This window comes from Scleropages formosus, chromosome 17 (assembly GCF_900964775.1).
Source record: "Scleropages formosus chromosome 17, fSclFor1.1, whole genome shotgun sequence".
NCBI lineage: Eukaryota > Metazoa > Chordata > Actinopteri > Osteoglossiformes > Osteoglossidae > Scleropages > Scleropages formosus.
Window position 1 is genome coordinate 9,169,174 of NC_041822.1, and position 22,495 is coordinate 9,191,668.

The following is a 22,495-nucleotide window of genomic DNA, read 5'->3' on the forward strand; positions in this document are numbered from 1 at the left end:
GAAGCAAGAACAAAAGTGAGTACGGCCAATAGCCATTGAAAAATTGAGAGACCCTTCCATTGTTCAACAGTCTCAGCTAGAATTGAGGAATCGGTTTGATCTGCTGCAAAGTGATTTGAATGTTGAGGGTCAATGGTTATTTTTTGCAAGCACAGTCATAGAAAGTGCAGGAGTAACAACTGGACGGAGACGAGGTACTTGAAAAGAGCAATGGATACAAGACCAAACATGGAAATTGATTGATGGAAGGAATAAGGTAAGAGCCCAATGAGATCAAGTAAGGCCAGGCAAGAAGGAAGAAGCTGAGGCCAAATACTGGACACTAGACAGAGAGGTCAAACGAAGCTGTTGGGTAGACAAGAAGGACTGGCTGGAGCGCAAGGGGGTCAGTCAACAGAATTGACACTAAGACTCTCTACTGCATTGCCCATGATCTAACAGGGTCACGAAACAACTCAAATGTTCCAATCAAGGACAAAAATGGGCTGATCCTCCTTGATAAAGAAGAGCAAGATGAGTGGTGGGTCGAACACTTCAGAGAAACCCTAAACCAACCAGCACCTACAGCAACGTACAACTTTGATATCGTGACCCCTATAATACCATTAGACGTCAACGCTACTGGTAGTATAGGGTTCATGATATAAAAGTTCAATGGGCACCGTTAAAGTTGCTGAGACAATAAGGGCAGTGAAAGCCTTAAAGAACAACAAAGCCCCTGGTGTCGACCAGATTGCACCAGAACTGTTGAAACATGGGTGCCACAACAAGTGGAAAAGACTGACAGCACTGTTCAACAACTGTTGGCAGACAGAGCAAGTGTCGGCTGACTGGAAAAAAGATGTGCTTATCAAACTCCCAAAGAGAGGCAATCTCATGGACCACAATAATTGGAGAGATTTCACACTGCTCTCAGTTCCAGGCAAGGTAATTTGCTTGGTCCTGCTTCAGGGTCTATGGGGCATGGTTGACTCCCTATTGTGAGAAGAACATGCAGGATTTTAAGGGGATTGGTCATGTACTGATCAGATCTTTATGCTGCGGACCATCATCGAGCAATGCATCGAGTTGTAATCGCTGATACTCATAAATTTCATTGACTTCAGAAAGGCTTTTGATAGCATCCACAGAGACTCACTCTGGAAGATCGTGGCTTCTTATGGCATCTCGCAACGCTATATGAATATCTTTAAAGATCTTTATGCAAACTCAAGCTGCTGCATTAAGACAGACAGTGGTATCAGACTATTTCAGTATTAAGACTGTGGTGCGACAAGGTTGTATCCTCTTACCCTTCCTATTCCTATTAGCCATGGATTTTGTGATGAAGAAAGTGGAAATGGGTGCACGTGCAGGCATTCCACGGACAAACCAAACTCAGCTAATGGATCTGGATTTCACAAATGATGTGGATTTACTAACATAGTCAAAACCAAGCTTACAATGCACAACCATGCATCTTGAGTGTGAGGCAGGAAAAATCGGTCTGCGAATCAACACTGACGAGACCAAAGCAATAAAAATAAACACACACACACACACTGGCTGAAGCCACTTGTCCCAAGCAGGGTCGCGGCAAGCCGGAGCCTAACCCGGAAACACGGCATAAGGCTGGAGAGGGAGGGGACACACCCAGGACAGGACACCAGTCCGTCGCAAGGCACCCAAGCAGGACTATAAACCCCAGACCCACTAGAGAGCAGGACCTGGCAAAACCTGCTACACCACCGCGCCCCCCTGAAGATAAATTGACGGTCAAAAATAGATCATTAACATAACCAGTAATCACCATTGCACAGCAGTTAGTTCAGGAAATGGATGAATTCACTTATCTTGGCAGCATTTCACAAATGATGGCAAAACTGAACGTGATGTCCAGTGTCAGATTGGGAAAGAATCATCAGTATTTCAGCGGATGCGGTGGATTTTTTCTCTTTCCCCATTAATACAAACATCAAAATCAGACTACAACGGCATCACGATCCCAACAGCCATCTATGCCAGTGAAACCTGGAAGATTACGAAAAGGATAGTCCACAAACTGAACGTTTTTCATCAACGCTGTTTCCGTCAAATTCTGGGTATCTCCAACCCCGATCAGATCACAATCTCATATCTCTTTTATTAGCCTTTACAATGTAGGTTTTGTGATTGCCTTGCTCACCTTGTACCCATAGGGGTTTTTTCTTTGCCTTATTCATTGTACAGTCCTGATGGTAGTTTTTTTTGCATTTTGTCTAAGATGTTGCATTCAATTCTTTGTTTTTATCAGATGGTGATTGTACCTGACAGTGGCCCCAGTAATCGTCAAAAAACAAAAATGGTTCCTGACTGCAAGAATCCAGTTTTTCACAAAACCTTTGTATTGTAAGTCCTTCTTATTTAGTTTCTGTACTTGTTACCACTTTAGGAGTGAATCAAGTTGTTTTATTTCCTTTTCCTGATATCATATTTGGACTTGGACTTACAATCAGGTGGTTATCATTTGAAATCTCAGGAGGTGGAGAAATCCTGCTCTACTGTTCAGCTAGGCACTTAACCTGACTTATTCAGTAAACATCCCTCTCAATACCTGGACAAATAGTAGAGTAGTTGTACAGTACTGTAAGCTTGCTCTAGGCAACAGTGATTCCTAAGCAAGCGGACAACAGTGATAATATGTGGCCTGAGTTTTCATGCTCTGCTGCTCTGGGACACAGGAGGGAGAATTTCTTTGTTCTCTTCCTGATTCAGTCCCTTGATTTTCTACACATACCTGCAGTTAGAATTGTGGATTCTGCTGTTGGTGGTGACATAGAAGATGTTTTTCTCTTTTTTCAGCCAAGCTGGGCCTGACCATCATGACAGGAGGCTCTTGGTTACTGTTTGGAATCACAATCGAACTTCAAGGTATGTTCACTTGTAATTTAACTTGAACTTAAACAATTTATTAGACATGGAAACATTTTAAAACATTTTTACAGTTTCTGAAGTCATATTTGGTTAATAAGGGAACTAAATGATTTGTCAGTACATATTTTTCAAAATTACTGAAATTATCCAGTTGATATTGTAAAAAAAATGCATTAGTAGGTTGGGAAAACATGTTGCTGAAAGTTTGACTTCTTCACTTCCTCTATGTAAAAAGAAGCAAACTTTGTCTAACTTCAAATGGTTATTTACTGGACAATGGCGGAATATTTTGGTCTTAGTCCTATTCTGTTTATTTTTTTATGTGGGATTATTCATAGTTTAGTTGCAGAAATCTTTGGTGTCTTCCACTCCATGGACTACCTTGTTGGCAGTTGTTCGCTAGGAAAATGTAGCAAAACAGAAGACTTGCCCTCAGAACAAAGTCTCAACTTTTTCTGTCTGTTTCTTTAGGAGGAGTGAGTTCTTGGGCTGCATGAGTTTCGGCATACACTCTCTTATCACTTTGACCAAGGTGAGTGTTGGAACTGGGTAGGAGGAATTCTCCACCCTGCAGACAAGCCTCAATATGTATGCATATGTGCCAAAGCACACACAGCTGTACACATGCTTAGGGGTCTGCTATGTGCTGTTGAGTCCAATTATACTCATGGGACTGATTTTTGTAATCACATTCTATGTGAATGTGGACGGTGTACTAATGGGCTAGACATGGTGCCTGGGAACATATTGGTCTTCAGTAAACATTTTCAACATACTTCAAAGGAAAATTTCTGATATTGTTTTGGTGAGTTTATGCTGTTTTTTATTTTGCCTCTCTTCATAGCTTTTTACGTATTATTACTCCATTGCTCATATATAGACTTTATTGTGTTTAAATGTAACATTTAATTTTGGTATCAGTAATTAATTTACTTGAACAAAAGGCATACTATGATTTTAAAATCTTACTAAAACACATTAAGCTTAGAAAGTTAATGGAATGTATTTATTTGAGGAGTTATGATAATGACTGATTAGTCGTATGTATTTTGGTGTAGTAATGTTTTAATGGCAGCGTCATACACAGGAAGCACTGACGTTTGAGAATGAGCTGCTCCCTGTGTTTATTCTTTCACCAACAATACTAGGTGTGGTGACTACATCTCTGGGCAGAGCAGGGTGTTGTACCTCACAAAAAATCCAGCTGATTGACAGAAAATTTGTTTGTATGAGTTCATTGTCTTGGTTCTTTTTCCAAGGGATCTTTTTACTATAAATTGTACATTTTACAGAAAAATATATTCTATAACAGGCTTTTAAGGTAAAGTATATAATAAGAAGTCAACTAAGCAGTTCACTGTGGTTATATTTGTATTTTAACCATTTTTTCTTTACTCTATGTCCTTCATTAGCTTTGTATATTTGAATTTATTAGCACATAAACATAGCCAGTAATTTTCTATCTGCAAATTTGATTGAAACCCAAGGAACTTTCGTATACAGGGGCTTTTAGGTCAGTGGGTTGCTTGCTGAGTCATTAGCTGTTGCAGTGTTCTTTTCATCATTTTAATTGCTGCTTGCAGATGTATCAGGGCTTTGTTCAGTTTATCTTGAATAAGATATTTTCTGGAAAATTAAAAATTAGCATAAATTGACAGCTGGATTAAATATGTAACCAGAAAATGTTATAAATCATTTATTTATTTATCACTTAAGATCACTTATTCACTTCGTGCCTGTATACGTGTTTTAAACAAAGTGATGCATTTAGTTTTAGTTTATAATCTTTATACCTTTATACCTGGCTTAAGTTATTTGGGAAATGATTTCAAGGCATGTTGATAGAACAGTACAGACATAATTTGCCAAAGATAACACTTACAAGTAATGTAAACTGTTTAATTGGGAATGTGTAGTGTTGTGTTTTAGTATTTTTTCAAATCCATAAAATTATCCATAAAATTTAACACAAAAGAGCATAATATGTGCAGAAAATTTGCCCTTTGCACCAGTGTGAAGTTACAGTAATTTATATAATTGATATAATGAAGAAATAAAGCCAGTGCATTTTCTAGCTAATATTTTGCTCAGATTGGGGAGGGTTTTGATTATGTACTTGTCAGAGGGCACTTTGTCTCTGGGCGTAGAGACCTTATCAACCTTTGAGCCACACGTAGGCTTGACTTCATGGCTGCATGTAATGGACAGCCATCTGGCTCCTGAGGTTGTGGATGGGGAATTGGCCGTTGTAGGGTGCAGTCGAGGGCTGGGGTTGTATGGAGCTTGGGCTGGAGCCGACGCTGTTGCAGGGTTAGGGGGAGGGGAGGGGGTTGCTACCGGTGACAGCTCTGTTCAAGAATACATACATACAATAGGAGTGATACTGAAAAGGGACTATAAGATGCTCTGCTGTCATTATCTGCCACCTGCCACATAAATGCTCTCACACAGAAAAACAAATTGCTTGCCTTTTTTTCTACATCATGCCACTCAGAGTCAGTTTTGAGTGTGTTTTTCCTGACCTGAATATTTCAGGAGATCAGTGGTTGGTACTACTTACTAGGGGAAGAACTGGGTAAAACCAAGCACCTGAAAGTGGCTTCACGGCGTCTGAAACCTACCTCTGGTGAGTCATTATTGCTCAGGTGTCTCTGCACTCAGAGCAATGTTACTTGGCTTATTTAGGGATGGTGGTGTTTAATGAGAGGGGGAGGACAAAGCATACATTAATGATTGTACCAATACTGTAGCCTGCTGTTATCCTATGTGTCATTAAGGAAAAAAGTAAGCATTTTTAGATTGATGTATAATTGTGGTTTGTCCCTTACATTTTTCACGGGTGCAGCTTTGCTGCTTAATATTCATTTATATTGATGTTGGCAGCCTAATCTCTTCGATAATGCATATTATAACGTGATTTTTTTTCAATCTCAGTCTATGATTCCTATTTTGTAAGATTACCATTAGTGGATTTATTTATGTTTGTATTTAATGGTTTGTACTTAAATTGTGCCAGAAAATTGCGAAAGGAGACACTTCCGGGATCAAAAGTATACTGGAGGTGATGGAATAACCAAAATTATTGTTGTCATGCCACTCAAAGTCGACACCGATACGGCATCACATCTTTTATAACAGCTACAGATTTGCATTGTCTGGTCACGTTTTTATTTACTGTGTGTTTACCAAGTAAAAGTCATACATTGATAAAAATGGGGTTAATAATAATAATGGTTATACATGCACACACACACACACACACACACATTTTCAGAACCGCTTGTCCTATACGGGGTCGCGGGGAACCGGAGCCTACCCGGCAACACAGGGCGTAAGGCCGGAGGGGGAAAGGGACACACCCAGGACGGGACGCCAGTCCGCCGCAAGGCATCCCAAGCGGGACTCGAACCCTAGACCCACCGGAGAGCAGGATTGTGGTCCAACCCACTGCGCCATTGCGCCACTGCACCCCCTCAGTTATACATGCATATTGTACAAAATATGCAGCTCTTCAAATGAATAAGTATTGTCTCGTTCACCATTGGAAGGAAGGACTTCAGGAGGTCAGAACAAAAAATTGATTTTGAGAAAGAGAAAAGCTTGATTAGTAGTACTGGTAGTTTTATTTTCAATCTGTTAAACATGTTGATGGGGACCTAGCCTGTTAAACTGTGCAATTGCTTTAGGCTTTTATGAAGTGGAGGTTTACAGTAGATAGTTTCAGAGGTTGGTTAGTGCACTGCAAATGAATTGCATAAATTCTCTTTCCTTGAAAATTTTTTCACAGTGCAGTGTCAGTATTTCTGAAGTATAGATGAATTAATGTCTTGTATAATTTAGCATTATAGATATTGGTGATTCCAATTACCTGAAATGCTGAAACAACCAGCATTGTTGGTATGATTCTGGATTCTGAAATTTTATCGAAAGACCAAAGAGAATAACAGAACAAGCTGGTTACTGCTGCTTTCCATGGGTCAGCAGTGGTTCACACTTATGGTGGTACTATGTAGACCAGGTTATGACCTTATGATGAGGTGAGAATTTCTACCTAGAAGTGTGAAAGGGCTGCTGTGTCAGCATGACTCCCATTGCGCATAGGAAGTAGTGATTGCTCTGGCATGCCTCATTTAATCAAGTGCTTATCATGTACCCTTTAGGGAAGTCATTAGTTCACATTCTCTTAGATCAGAGTTTAATTTAAGACAATTTTCTTTGCTGCTGCTGATGATTTTTTTTTTATGGTGTACCTTACAAAGGGAGGTAAAGTGTTGATGGAACTGATAGAACATGTTTTGAGCAGGGCAGAGTGGTGGTCCACAGAGTAGTTGTGTTGCCTCACAGCATTTGGGTTTGGTGCGAGAGAATGTGGGTTTAATCTCCACTCAGCCTCTGTAGAATATACATGTCTCGCTGTGTCTGCATGGGTTTCCTCCCACAGTCCAAAGACATGCAGTTTAAGTGAACTGGTGATGCTAAGTTTCTCAAGTATGTGTCTCTACCTTCCAATGGAGTGGTACACCCATCCTCAGTCTTGTGCCTGTTGATTCTAAGACTGGCTCTGGATCACTGTGACCTTGTTCAGGATAAGTGGTTATTGAAATTGGATGGATGGATGTTTTGAGTAAGATAGTATGACAGCTTCTGTGTAATACTCTAGATCAGCCTAGTCCTAGAATATTTTTTACCACAGACATTTATACTTTTGTGGTCTGATCTGGTAAATATCAGGTGAGAGGACAGATCGATAGGAGAGAATAATACACATTACAGTGAACACTGGCGCACTTTGCAACCAGGAATGGAATTCTTTGAATTTATAGCCAAAAATTTATTTTAAGGATTGGAAATAAAAATTAGTTTTGAACCCAGTTTAAAATACTGACTAGTCTAAAAATCCATTTGTTGCAGTGACCCTTTTCTAGATTTCCCATCAGCTTTATTTGCAAGAATCAAGTGTCCCAGAGAAAAGTGAGAAATTATGAACAGTATTGAGCTTTAGCAGTGTTACATTTCTTTAGCCAACATATTGTCTACATAAGCATATGCAGAGTTCTTCTATTTATTAAGCATTTTAACTGTTTTATAATTTCACTGTAAAATACTCAATTACTGTTCTTTTTAGTGCGTGGTTTGGTTTTGGTTTTTTCTCAATTTCAAATATAGAACTCCATTAATCACTATCAGCACTGTGGAACCATAGGAAGTTAGAGAAACTGAGTATGTGTGAGAATTTCAGTAAGTGTAGGTCATTTCAGCGTAAAAGAAACTGAGTATGTGTGAGAATTTCAGTAAGTGTAGGTCATTTCACCGTAAAAACGGGAATGGTCATGTTTTTTGTGTTTGCAATGCACGTGGATTAAGGAACTGCAGATGTACTGTTGTGGGGCAACAGAAAGATCCGATTTCATCAGATGTTAAATTGGAGGAGGAGGAACAAGGAAGGTTTTCCTGACATGGCACTGTGTAGAATTTAAGGGAAAAGCCAGCAGTATTGTGTCTTAGTTGAACAGGGCCTTTAAGAGGAATGTTTAAAAAGATGTAGTTGCCTGGGAGAATAGTGGTCTCTATGGTAACCTTTCCAAAGCCTGTGGATGGGGCAATAATGGACTCTGAGAAGACATTTCCGCACTCTTCTCTTGACCTGTGTTCTGAGCTCTTCAAAGCATTGTCCTGGGTGCCTTGTTCCTTGAAAAATCTGTCCGAAAAAACAATTATGTTGATAAGGGGAAGACTGCTCTTGTCTCATTTTTATATTAATAATTTTTTTCTTTTTATTGAGGGACACTTTTGCTTGTAATTTTTTGACTGATAATTGACTGGACCTGTTTCGAACAAAGAAATGTATTTGAAGTGGAATGGTCTGGTGTGTGATGGTTTTGGCTGTTTTTCAGACGCTGCTTTATTGAGCCATGGTGCTGCCCCACAGATGAAAAACCATGAGGACATGCAGCATTTAACAGTGAGTAACAGTCTTCTCTGTGTCATTCTGCACTGAAAACTGTGTGAGCTGGTTGTCTCACTGGTGGTGCCTTCATTCAAATGCAGCCTCAGGGTAAGACTTGATTTTTCTGCTCTGGCGTATTTCGATAATTCTTTTGTGGTATTTGTAAGTTTGAAAATCAAATCTTCTTAATAGAAGTTGCTCACAGGTGTTGGCTGTACTCACTGCTTCATGCTCCAGGCAAGTCTCAAATGAGCTGATATTCTATACATGTAGCCATACCGAGGCTTGAGCAGGTACTGTCAATTGGGGTTTTTCCAAACAGATTAAAGATGCTTTCCTTTGTTGACCCCTTCCTTCTGGCTGGCCCTGAATTTTTAAGTTGAAGTCATGAGAGAGAAAGGTAGGGAGTGGTGAAAGCCAATGTAGTAGCAATTGGAAGTTTGACTGCAGGGTGTGTATAATTTTTCAGATTTATTCCCTTTCCTTTCAAGTGCTATGATAGTTCCATGAGTGCTGCTGTTCAGCTAGTACTGATAGCTTATTGAACAACTTGCCATGATTGTCTGTTGTCCTTCATTCCCACCTGGAAATATTATTGTCATCTGGGGCTCTCTGCTGCAGTGGAAATAATGAATAGTGTTTTTTTTTCTCTATTACACCCAGTCCATTTCACTAGCCATTGGCCCATTTATGGAGAAAGTTTTTGTTATAACACTCTCCAGCTGTGGAAGTAGGAAGTGCATAGGATACAAACGGTTTTTTTTTTCCTTATTGTAGTCATTACAACGTACAGTGCAAGTATTCCAAAATTGTGCAATATGGTTAGAGAGCTCACAGCAAAGGAAAAGATAACATATTCTTTAAAGTTAAATCGCTGAACACCGAGTCAAAATAGAATGCAGTACATAACCTGCAACAAAACATTTAACATTAACATTGTTTCTAGTAGCATCTTGTTTTTTGCAGCTGTCTTGTAACATTCTCCCTTTATATTCTGTTCAAAATCCTTGGTCCCATCCAGCCTCTGTTCCGGGGTAATACCCTTCTTTATACGGCTGCCACCCACACCACCTTCCCTGGAGCACTTTTTTTGTAACTTGAATCACACTACATTTACATTACGTGTACATTTATTCATTTATCAGATGCTTTTCTCTTAAGTAGGGTGCTGTGGTGCAATGGACTTGGTTGGGTCCTGCTCTCTGGTGGGTCTGGGATTTGAGTCCCACTTGGGGTGCCTTGTGACGGACCGGCATCCAGTCCTAGGTGTTTCCCCTCCCTCGCCAGCCTTACACCCTGTGTTGCCAGGTTAGGCTCCGGTTTACCTTGGGACAAGCGGTTTCAGACAGTGTGTGTGCGTTTTCTCCAAAGCGACGTACATCTCATAGAAAATACAATGTGTGCATTACATTAGGAGAAAGAGGCATAGCTGCAGATATGTGATTCTTAAGTACAGTTAATTTGTTTCCTTCACCATATGCACCAACGTTCATCACACAAGCAGCTGCATAAAACTTTACCAGAATATCACCGATTCCTAATCACCTTCCTAGTAGTTTTTTTAGACAAATGAGTTTGTGTTTATCAACTTATGTTCTGTAATCCTTGATCAGCTTTTGTACAAATTCATGTAAGAAAAACTGGTTAAACACCATGTGTTTTCAGTGCTTTTTATGTTTAATACTCGGTTATTGGGGAAAATAGTTAAGGGTGCTAAGCTGGGTGAGCCTTTACATGTATGTACAGTAGTATATGCTTAGTTTATTTTCAGTCATCGTGTAGTATAAGATGTATAAAATCTGGTTTTGATCATTTGATGTTTGCTGTTCTTACCTTCTGGATTGTTAATATGTTGCAAGAATTAAGGTTGTTACGTTTCAATGTTAAGCAATGGAACTAGGAACTTGTATATTTATGAACTGTTTTAACAGTTTATTTGAGGCTCTGTCTGTAGGAGTTTTGACTTTATAGATGTTAATATTGCTCTGTAGAGGTAAAAAGCTCTTGGACTATGATCTGGGTTCAAATCCTACTCTGTGTGGAGTTTGCCTGTCTTCCTAATTTTTGCATGGGCGTTCTCTAATGGATCAAAAACACAAGAGGAAGAAGACAACAGTACAACACCTCTGTTCCATATCCTACCGTGAAAATTTTCACCTCTGCCTCAGTGGCACTTGCCCTTTGTATCGCTTCTGTATTAGGTAGCATTGTACAATTCTGATTGCGGTGTAACATGATTAATGCATCGATAGCAGTATAATACATACATTGTCTTAAGGTTTCACAGAAAACGACATTGGTAAGAACCACAGGGAGCGTGTGTACCACGTCTGAGTTTTATGCAGCTACTCGTGTGATGAAGAATGGGGTCATGTGGAGCTGAGGACGCGGGGGCGGCTGGCCCAAGTGCAGGATTGGTCGTCAGGAACCAAGGGATCAGGCAAGTTCTTGTTGTCGAGGAGGGGCGAAGAGTCAGTTGATCGGTGGTCAGGGTGAGAGCAAGGATCCAAGGACGAGGTCAGGGGACGAAGCAAAGGGACGAAAGCCGGGAAACAGAAACAGGAAGCAAGGAACAAGGAAGACCTAGACATAGTGCAGGAGGGACGGTTGTCTCAGCGAGATTCCGCGATTGTACGGGAGCTGAGGAGGGTCTTTTAAGGGTGCATGTACTGATTGGTGTCTGGTGCTTGAACGGTGTCTGGTGTTGTCGAGTGTGATGCAGGTGTGGACGTGACAATTGGTGCATTTAGTGCAAAGAGACAAACTAAGTTTTTTTTTTAAGAATCACACATCTGCAACTATGTCTTTATCCTAATGTAATGCATAAATTGTGTTTCTCTGAGATGTACCTCACTTTGGAGAGAAGCGTCTGGTAAATGAATAAATGTAAATGTACTTTTTAAAGACAAGACTGAGTACCCGCTGGTAATTTCAGGAATAATTATGAAAGACTATCAGTGTGTGGTGTTATCGCTCCTTCTTTTGAAAGTGTTCTTTTTCCCTGTCCAGAGTTCACTGAGGTTTACACTTATCCCCTACACTTGATTACTGAGCCAAGTGGAGTGGAAGCCTTCTTTGATGCCTCCCTATTCAGCTGTCTGAGAGAGACGCTTGCAGTTATAATACTTTGTAGAAAATAAAAGGCATTACTCACTTGTTTGAATTGCAGGCAGCCCTCCATTTCTACATAAAAAAGTACAAGACCCTGTAGAATTCAGCTGTACAAATCGGAAGGGTTTAATAGCCCCCTCTGTCATTGTGAAGCAGTTATTGTGGAAGTGCCACTGTGCCATTTCTGTGGTCCTCTTTCATTCCCGCTTTCCTTTCCATTGCCATTGAGTGTATCTTGTTACTGAGCAGATTCATTATAACACATTCCAGTCTTTGAGAGTTACAAGCACTGTTTGGCTTCATTATTAACTTCTGTTTGATTTGTTTCTTGTGATTTCTTTTAATACTTTACATTGTTACTGAGGAAGAAAAAGAAATAAATTTCAAGTTGGTATAATGAGAGTAATGGGACTAGTACAGTACCAGATATGCAAATCTTCTGGAGGGAGGATTTTATGAATAAGAAATAATGAAAGGAAACCAAATATATAAATTGCTATCAGTGAGTCTGCGTTTTATTGTTGGGGGCTTGAGTCAGATCTTGTCTCGATGTGAACTGTAAGTAAATGAGTGTGTTTATGGGAATCATAGAATCGGGGGATGTAAATCTAGTAGAGAGGCAATTTCTCTCCCACTTTTGCGCAGGGCTGCCAGGAAGCCTGCTGGCTTATCAAATACAGGCACACAGACCAGCCAGGGGTTGGGAAGGTGAAAGGTCGCTTCCTGTCATTCTTCTGTGTTGCGTTCCCATGAGTGGGCATGCCAAGTCTAGTGCACTCAGAGCTGAGCGAAGCAGACTAAACCCTGGGTGTCCTGGGAACACAAGCTTCTTGGCTGTGTGGACTCGCCACATGCTAAGCACCTGAGCATCTACATGCCACACTTGCACATGCCTAGGAGTGGGGCCATGCATACGATCCATGGGCTGTGCAGGGTCTGCATCCAGCGCAAGCTGCCTCAGGTCTGTCATGCAAACTCCATCGATTCCTTAATGGAGTAATGCTGAGATGATTCTTTTATCGGTTCATGGGGTTGAACCTTCAGAGTTGTACATATTTTTTGCTTTTGGTTCAGTTTAAAATGATCATTCATGCATCTTTTTTCTTGTTATGTTAAAGCTATAATTCAGTCTGTTCTTAGTAGGTTGCTTTTGTTGAGGGATAATTTGAGGGATACTATGTACAGCACTAAAAAATATTTAGCAGTATTTACATCCTCCTGACAATTTAGGTGTTTAAGCCCTGAAACATGGATGGAAGAAAGGACGCAGGTCAAAAATGTATAATCTGAGGGATGGGATGGTGGTTCACCGGCTATCCTGGGTGCCTTACTGTGTCCAGACTGTGCAATCGGGTGTAGGTTTAATCACCATTCAGTCTGTGTAGAGTTTAAATGTTCCATGGGCATGTTGCATCTGTGTGGCTACCCTACAGTGGATCTTGTTCTCGTCTGGGGTGCTTAGCCGAGCATCCTGTTCTACCGGTATATGCTGGATCACCTTGACAGTGCTTAGGATGCGTAAATTTTGATATTTTGAAGTTGTGAGTGAGTAGTGAGTTATTATTCCAGATTGCTTTGCTTTAAATTGTAGTTCTGTTATGATGTTATGCCACATTCCACTCAAACAGTTCCTTTTCCCCTTCATAAATTCTTGAAAAAAAATAGCAAAAAGTTAACTAAGGAGCCTGGGACATTCAGATGGAATAAATGTCAGATCCTCATAAGGGTCTTCATTAGAAACAGGATACCCGATTTCACTGATGCCTATCTACAGCTTTAGTACTTCACAAGCATCTAGATTTTAAGTTAATCAAAAAATTATTTGGTTATTAAGTATATAATCATCATTATTCATGCATGGCAGGTTAGCTGATGCAATTTTTTTCTCTACAGGATTATTCAAAATTTGCTTTTTGTAACCAGCTTTATCAATGATTTTCTGACATACTCTATTGTCTTAGTAAAATAAATTGGGATTAAATTAATAAACTGCAGGTATATGAACACTGAAACCTCAACAACTGTGGAAATGCTGAAGAATAGGTGGAAAAATTGATAATGCTAGGACTGCAGGTGAACATCATCTGATGTGGTGAGACTGAATTTAATACTTTAATTTTATCTAAGTTAATATGTTTATAGTACTAGAACTTGGACTCGTAACCATGATTACTTTTCTTTCCTAAAGTTTGTAAATCAATGACTATATTGCACAGTGTAGTTAATTTTTGCTGTTTTGAGTAATTATATAACCTGTTGATTATTTCTGTAAAAATGTGCAAAATGCATGAAGATTTAAAAAAAAAAAAAATTGTCATAGTCACCCTGTGTTGGAGAAGTGGTTATTGATAATTGATGGATCGGTGGATGTGGAATTCTTAAAACAATGAAGGTTTATGGAAAATGCTGTTATATTTGTATATATTTTTGGTGTGTTTATCCTGTAAGTTAAGGAAATACTAATGAAGAGAACAGTGATCACGAGAGTTGTTGCCATTAGCACAGGGGAAATTGTGGAGACGGAACACACAGTTATAATTTTGCTAACAATATCTTAACTGAGAACTGCCCATTTTAGTGTTGTGTGGCCTCCTTTGGTGTTTTGTCTTGTTTTCTGTTTCTTTGAGATGTATTTACTTGGCATAAAATAGGTGTGCAGTGTGGATGTCGTCTTGTGAGATTTGTTTAAACTGGCTTGAATGTCCATACATCTTTGACTTATTCTGCATACTCAAGCACTTAGTCGGTGTTTCATCCATTTGTGTGCAGAGCTGAGCCTTGCACTGACAGTGTAATTGTCTTCATACGTCATCTCGCCTTGAAACACTAATTGTAATTCCTAATAAATCCACGAGGCTTAAAAACACTAAACCATCGTTCTTAGAGCACTCATCAGAAAATGTATGTATGAAAATGTTTGAATTTCTCAGTACTTAATTGTCACACTCTTCCGAGAAGAGGGTTTTCTTTTCTTTTCTGCTTCACAGCATGTATGTGATGCAACCTGGCAATATTCCAGGCATTAGTGGAGAGGCTTTAGGGCAGGTTGGCACATTAGTGTGACATATTCGTTGGACCAGAAGAAATATGATCAGGTTGAACTATATGGAGTATTGTTTTTGGCATGTAAGGGTTTTGCTGGGATTACTTTGTTTCTGCTTGGCTGTTGGCACTGGGTCATACTGAAACAGGAAAAAAGGCTGTGGCAAGCACTGGTTTCAAAATTGTTTTGCTATGGGTGAAAAAGGTAAAGCACTGAAGGGAATAGATCGTGATTGTCCAGGTATTATTAAAGGAGCTAACTTGCATTACTACATACCCAACACTACTCAGTTTTGTAGTAGGCGAAAAGCTTTTCTTACCCTCTCATGTAATGATTTGCCTTCCAGGTGACTATTCTGCGAGGAAAGGATGGCTATGGTTTCACTATTTGCTCGGACTCTCCTGTGAGAGTTCAAGCTGTGGACCCTGGTAAGATCTTCTCTTTATGTCTTGGTTTCTGTGTGTTTGAACACACTTGACTGTTGATTTTCTAGTTATTGGTTAAGTATCATGGCTAGAAGATGTTAAGGTTTTGCTTTCCTTCAATAGCTGTAACTAACTGCTTATCTTTATTGTACAATAAGTCAAAATGTGCCCAGGATAACTTTTTCAAATGTTCCCTCAGGTGGCCCGGCAGATCAAGCTGGACTGAAGCAGTTTGACACAGTGCTGCAGCTGAATGGCCAACCGGTAGAACATTGGAAGTGTGTGGATCTTGCTCACACCATCAGGTACATGGCTAACTTTGGTTTCCATTTTCGCAGTTACTGACTTGGTCTACCATCTGCTATATACTCCATATTGTATTCCCACTGTTATGCTGTGCATTATGACTTTGTTCCATATTTTCATCGTTTGCTTTCTTTAATCTTGTATTCATTATCTGATTGATTGTATTTTATTTCCTGTGTCTTTTTACTCCACTGAAGGAACTGCCGTACTGAGATCACCTTGATTGTGTGGCGCACGGTGCCCATTGTGAAGCCGGGTTTTGAAGGGCTTATTCACAGGCCATCTTACAAGCCAACTGGTTACACCTTTTCCCCTAGCAAGAAACACGAGAAGAGACCATCGGTGACTCCCCTGTCTGCTGCTGGCAGACAAAGCCGACGGGTCCTTGTCAATGGGTCACAGGGTGCCAGTGGTGAGCTGGGGTCCCCTTGGGGCGAGCAGCAAGGAGATATTAATGAGAAATCCAGAACACAGACTCTGAAGGGAACACATCTGACATCATCATCTGGCGACAACTACATTATTCTTGAACCAATCAACCCTGGAAGCCAGGTGTGTAACTATTTTAAGTGATATGATGTAGTAACACAACGTTATTCTAGTTTCAAAATATGCTTTGGACGAACTGTGACCTTACTTTTCTGGGAATGTTTCTTACATTGGCCTCAGAAGCTGTGTGGGGGCTGGGGCAGCTTAGGGCTCACGTTTCTGTTCTGCTCTGCTGGAGCTTTGGAAGAGGGGAGTGGAACCCTGCAGTGACCTTCAGGATGCTTTAGTGCAACCCAAAGCAAGCTGGCAATTCCCCAGAGCCAGAGCAGTACTACAATCCATATGTGACATGCTCTCATGATTGGGGAAGGGCAGTTTTACTGTAGGACAAGTGTGTCTCAGTGCTGCTCTAACATCACTGCTTGTGCCTCTAGAAAGAGGTCAGCAGTGTTGCTATTCAGGCTAATGTGTGAGTCTGCACACTTGTTCCTCTGCCAGTCTGACCTTTGATAGCACATCTATAGTTGCAAAAAGCCTTCTCATGAGGAATGATTGGACCGTTTCCTGCATGTTCCTATTCATACTATGCCAAATGGGCTCATTGGTTTTTGTGTTTATTGATGTGGAAGATCATGGATTTATAAGTTTTCTTGTTGATAAAACATGTGGCAGAATTCCAGGGTGGATACTGGGTTTTCACAGTCGCTGCAAACCCCACAGCTTGCTTTTCAGTTTGTGCCTTGACATTATGTTTCCCTTTGTGTATTTTTTCTGTTTTTAATGTGTCTTTGGACTGACTGACTTTAGGCTTAACTTTTTTAATAACCAGCACATGCTTACAATTTATTTCTTTATTTATTTATTTATTTATTTATTTATTTATTTTTTTATTTATTTTAGAGCGATTAGCAATGATGATAAACCCCCCCGCGTGCTTTCTGAATTCGTTTTTTTTGCACCCCATCGGAAGTTGCTGAAGTTGAAGTTGTTACCTTACTGTCAACCATTTAAAATGACATGCATACGCGTACATGAGTATTGTTACTTTTTTCTTCAGATACTCAGACCGTTTTATCAGGACAACCATGGCACACTTGGTAAGCTTCTTCTACATGTTAAAAGGTTTGTGGGCCATGACTTTGTGCTTGTCTGTATCTGTTGACATGGAATGGGTCTCCCAGCAGGTAGGATGTATCGAACTCATCCAGCCAATGGACTTGAGCCAGAAAGAGAGCTGGAAAGCAGACCTACATTCTTGCGACGGTCAGCCAGCAACAAGGTGTCCGAAGAGATGCCCTCAGCGAGCTACCAACAGAACTTTGCCAACTATCAAAATTGCACCATCGTCAGGTCCCACATTGCTCACACAAACTACAGCACCTATGTGAAACTGGCACCTAAAATACTCATCTTCCCCATTTTTGTACAGGTCTGTAGTGTGCTTTGCTTTTTGTTGCATTTTGTATATCTATTTGTTTTAGTGTTTGTTGTAATATTTGCTTTGATTTAAAGTGCAAAAGCTTAGATGTTTACTCCTCTGCTTGTAAAAGTTATCATGCAACCTCTCAAGACATCAGCAAGTAACTGTTATTTTACTAAACAACCTGATCTGGACCTTGGAGGAAAAAAAAACATTTCACCAAAATAAATCATTGATAATTTGATAATCCTTTATCATTATTTTAAGTGAAATTTGTCAGTTTAACAGTTTGGAACTGAAAACAGTTGGTTTTGGGGCAGTGTTTATTCCCTCCCAAGCCTGAGTGTGATTAATTGGTGTAGGATAATGTTCTTGATAGCTTAAGTTCTGTTGACTTTGTGATCAACTGTCAGCATTTTGCACTGGCTTCTGTAGCCCCTGGACCTGTGTAATCCAGCACGCTCCCTGATGTTGTTGGAGGAGCTGGTTCTGCATGAGAGCAGGCACCTGTCCATCAAGGTACTGGCAACATCATTTAACCACCTCCATATCATTATTTTATTTTGCTGCTTTTCTTCACCCATGTTTACTGGTGTCCTAAGAAAAGGTTCTATTAATGTATACTTCTAAGTATTCTGACAGGTGGTTTTTATGAGAGAGCTACACAAATTAATTTGCACAAAGACCAGGTGGTTCTTCTGTAACCAAATCCCATAAGCAAACGATGAAGTAAAGATTTCTTGTCTTTTCCAAAAGGTGACCTCAGTGCAAAAGTCCATATGCAGGTGTCTGTTTTCACCAGTGTAGGCTTTTTAAAAAAATGTGATATGCCTCAGAGTACATAGAGGAGTTGAATAGCAGTGCTGTAATGTTAACATGGATGAAACCCAAACTGTTCTGGGAGGATCCATATCACAGTGCAACTGATAAATACAGAACAAGATGAGTTTCTGTAGTGATGCCAGTGAACATTAGCAACACACATGACACCCAGTGCACTGGAGACTCTTCAGAGATGGGCATGAGACAAGCATACAGCAGCACACAGGGTAAATTGATATATTTAATTATTCTTCCCTCTTGCTGGCATCCTGTCCAGTCTGTGTCCCCCTTAGCCTTGCTCTGGCTGTTGAAATTGGATGGATAGATGGGAGTCTTCCTTCTTATCTGATGATATTTGGATGCAAAAACAGTTTTTGGTGCTGTGGCAGTTTAAATTTTTCCATTTTTAGCTATTATTTACATTTATTAGCAGACGCTTTTCCCCAAGGCGATGTACATCTCATAGAAAATACAATTTGTGCACTACATTAGGAGAAGGAGACATAGCTGTAGATGTGATTCTAAGTACAGTTTGTTTCCTTCACCATATGCACTGATGTTCATCACACAAGCAGCTGCATAAAAATTTAACAGAATATCAATTCAAAGCAAAATTTTTTTTTTCTTAAACACACTAACACTAGATTCATTACTAGTATAGTAATATTAGTAATATTAATATTATATTAATAGTAATATATTAATATAACCACCACAGTAATATAGTAATATTATATTAATAGTAATATTATAGTACCATAAATATTATAGTAATATATATACTATATATATATATATATATATATTACTATAATATTTATGGTAAGTGGTACAGATGTATGTTTATATAAGGCATAGTTATAGGATGATAAAGTAGCTTGTAAATTTTATTTTCTGCTCTTCTTATAGTGAATCCTCCAGTCTTAGTCTCTGGTTTTTTGCTTCCTGGTTTCCCTTTTTCCCTCAACTTATCCTGATAACCCTCTGTTTCTCTCCTTTTTGTTGTAAATGTGATAGCGACTCCTGAGTGATCAAAACTTTGGAACAACACATAGCATTATCACCCCACTGGGGGAGGTTAGCTTTGGCACTGGCATTAGCTGTGGGCTGGTGTATTTTCTCAGTGTTTTTGAAGAAGAGGGACTGATGCCAGGCGGTACTACCATTGTGGTGGTGTGTTGTGTAAAGGAAGTGTGATGTGGGGAGAGGAAGGCAAGGGGGCATGTTTGTTCTTCACTGTGGCAGAGGGGTGGTTGGCTTGCTTTCCTGGCCCCTCTGGTCTTGGCAGAGCTTATATTCCAGCCTCAGTTATACCTACTTCTTTTTTATTCTCACAGCTTAAGGTTGCACATTTTTTGCAGTTTTCCTTTTTTCTCTAGTCGGGAAAATGGAAATTGCAATAGGAGAGCAATAGATATGGAGAACTTAAGTTTTAAAAAAGTGAACTATAAAACATTTATGAAAGTGAGACTTTTGAAAGCTGAAGGTCTAAAAATGGTAAATATGTGCAGTACTGTTTAGAGTCAAATACTTTTTCTTCTGTCCATAGGCAAGGCTGTATGCTTCACATTTTATTGTTTTTGGATGGAAATATTATGTATCCTGTCTGCCTGATCTGCCCTGCCTGAGCCCTAGACACATTTTGTGTAATGCATCTCTTAATTGGTCTCAATTTTTCTGTTTTTTTTTTAAAAAAAAAAAAAAACGGGCGATGCAGACTCAGCATGCAGTGCTGTTCTCTTACAGCTTCCCCTCTGTTTGCATGTTCTCCCCATGTTTGTGTAGGTTTCCTCTGGGTTCTCTAGTTTCCTGCACAATCCAAGGACATGCTGTTTAGGTGAATTGTTGACTCTGAACTGCACTTACTGACTGATTTATAGACAGCATTTTCCAGAAGTCCTGCTTGATTGCTTTCTTTCCATGGGAGCTTGGGATCATGTTTTCCTTTTCTTGGCAAACTGAATTCATCCGTTCTTCATTCCCTCTGACAATTTGCTGTGAAGTGCTTTGTGGCAATTTGCTTGTGAAAATTTGCCATGTATAAAACACTCAGACTTATGCTCACAAAGTTACAGTCCATATTACAGTGGCACTCACTGGATCAGTTGTTCCTGAAAATGGCTGGGTGAAAACTGGTGAGATGTGGGCAAAGACTTCAAGTACAGATGTCATGTCATTTTGCAGTCACATGAATGTTGTCATCCACGCAGAACAACTGCAACCTATCCCTCAAGTTCAAATTACGTTGTCTTTATGTATCAGTTGTTTTTAAATTAGTTAATAAATTAATCAAAGTCTCAGTCATTTGTTTGCATGAGGTTAGTTTTGCACAGTCAATGTTGAGGAATTTGTAACATTGCCACTGGCAGGTGATTTATGTCATTCAATGGCTGGAGTTCTGTGTGCAGTGTTGGAGTCATTCTGTAAGGCTGGGTGTGCTTTGTGTGATCTTTGCTATCAGTTGTCTTTATAATAATAATTGAATAATTTTTGGAAGTGTTTTAAGTTTTCCTTGTTGACAGTTTTATAATTGCATGCTCATACACTACTAAACTAGACGTGACATAACAGGTTTTAATGAATTGGTTATTATAAATTAGGGAGGTGCCTTGTGCCACCATTTAATGCTGACCCAGGTTCTCTGGGGAGCACAGTAAAAGGATCCTAACGGGGAAGAGGATTCGTGGGACCCTGGGCTTTTATCGTCCCTTTGTTGAACCATCCAGTGAGAAGAGACACTGTTTTCATTGCCAAGTAGTTAAGCCAAAAAACCCAGGAAGGAAGCCAGTGAGGCAGCGTGTTCCTTGCCCTGCCTCCTCTGGGCTCTCACGCTAGCACTTCTCCCTTCAACGCTCCCAGGTTGCAGTCTGCACGCTAACGAGCAGGAGGTTTTGCTTTCGCAGCCCTGCTGGATTGACATTTTTCCTTTTTCCACTTCATGCAATGTCATGGTATATGACTTGTGTGATGGTGTGACAAACCAAGGTGTTAGGGTTACAGCAATCACCTGGAGGTATGGCTGGAAGGTCAACTTAAGTTTTCTCTGGTCTGATGTACATTCCTTGTATAATGTTGAAGTCACATCAAGTATGAACTGTTTAACTTTATATTTATTTATTTAGCTTTTCTTCAAATCAACTTAGTGTTGATATTTACAATGATCTACCCATTTATACAGCTAGGTAATTTGTCCTGTGGTAGTTCAGGGTAAGTACTTTGCTCAAGGGTACTGCAGCAGGAGGTGAGATTCAACCCTAGGAATGAGGCCGGATAGGGCTCTCTGCATGTTGGTGTGAACATTTAGAACATATTAGTTGTTACTAACAGGCTGTGCAGCTGAGTGAACAGTAATGGTCACTGAGTACAAAGCATGTTCTGGTGCCATTCACTAACAGTTGTTTTCCTGTGTGGCTCTGCCTCTAGGTGACAGTATTCCTCTACACTGACTTGGTGCTGCTGACACGGGAAGATGAGCCGGGCCGCTGCAATGTGCTGCAGAATCCACTGTTTCTGCATCACCTTCGACTGCAGGAAGGTGGGTGGCCTGCACCGGGCAGAATTTTTTCCTTAAGATATTTTTGTGACAGTCATTGGTGTCAGCCACTAATTTAAATAGTATAATCACATTTATTCATGCTTTTTTCATTTTATTTTTTTTTCACTCATTTTATACAGCTGGGCAATGTAGGGAAAGAACCTTGCTCAAGGGGACTAAAGCAGCAGTTGAGATTTGTAGTAGTGAGCAGTAGATCTAAAGACAGCAGCTCTAATCATGATGCTATCAGCTGGCTCTATTGTATAGTATGGTATAATATAGTAGTATGGTATAGTAAATTTTGATATGTAATGTATATTAAATCATAGTTTTACACAAGGTTTCCTAAATATGTTTTTAGTAAGCTGGGTGAAAGAGGCAATTGTTTTCTGTTTAGTTATTTTTTGAAAAATTTTATCTTTGAAACAAGCTCAGCAGATGGTATGTGGCGCTGCTAGTTCTGCATGTATCAGAAAGAGGAATTTTCCACTAGTCTATGTAGACC

The 22,495-nt window shown here is 39.9% G+C and overlaps 2 protein-coding genes across 4 annotated transcripts in view; both read left to right on the forward strand.

Moving 5' to 3' along the window:
- Nucleotides 1–5,680, forward strand: part of LOC108938443 (regulator of G-protein signaling 3-like) — a 31,372-nt gene extending 25,692 nt beyond the window's left edge. Inside the window, exons 6-10 of the mRNA XM_029259717.1 lie at nucleotides 2,273–2,367; nucleotides 2,821–2,889; nucleotides 3,364–3,424; nucleotides 5,428–5,518; nucleotides 5,670–5,680. Coding sequence (XP_029115550.1) covers nucleotides 2,273–2,367; nucleotides 2,821–2,889; nucleotides 3,364–3,424; nucleotides 5,428–5,518; nucleotides 5,670–5,680 — 327 coding nt within the window. The remainder of the gene's footprint in view (nucleotides 1–2,272; nucleotides 2,368–2,820; nucleotides 2,890–3,363; nucleotides 3,425–5,427; nucleotides 5,519–5,669) is intronic.
- Nucleotides 5,681–8,791: 3,111 nt separating this feature from the next.
- The window catches only part of LOC108938650 (regulator of G-protein signaling 3-like), a 74,673-nt gene continuing 60,969 nt past the window's right edge, over nucleotides 8,792–22,495 (forward strand). The window contains exons 1-8 of one of the 3 annotated variants that reach the window (XM_029259557.1): nucleotides 8,792–8,854; nucleotides 15,340–15,421; nucleotides 15,618–15,723; nucleotides 15,922–16,276; nucleotides 17,271–17,310; nucleotides 17,395–17,642; nucleotides 18,069–18,152; nucleotides 21,879–21,990. In XM_029259557.1, coding sequence (XP_029115390.1) covers nucleotides 8,822–8,854; nucleotides 15,340–15,421; nucleotides 15,618–15,723; nucleotides 15,922–16,276; nucleotides 17,271–17,310; nucleotides 17,395–17,642; nucleotides 18,069–18,152; nucleotides 21,879–21,990 — 1,060 coding nt within the window. In that variant the 5' untranslated portion in view covers nucleotides 8,792–8,821. Of the gene's footprint in view, nucleotides 8,855–12,773; nucleotides 12,912–15,339; nucleotides 15,422–15,617; nucleotides 15,724–15,921; nucleotides 16,277–17,270; nucleotides 17,311–17,394; nucleotides 17,643–18,068; nucleotides 18,153–21,434; nucleotides 21,469–21,878; nucleotides 21,991–22,495 lie in introns of those variants that run through there. The other 2 variants (XM_029259556.1, XM_018759447.2) reach the window with 2 other exon arrangements.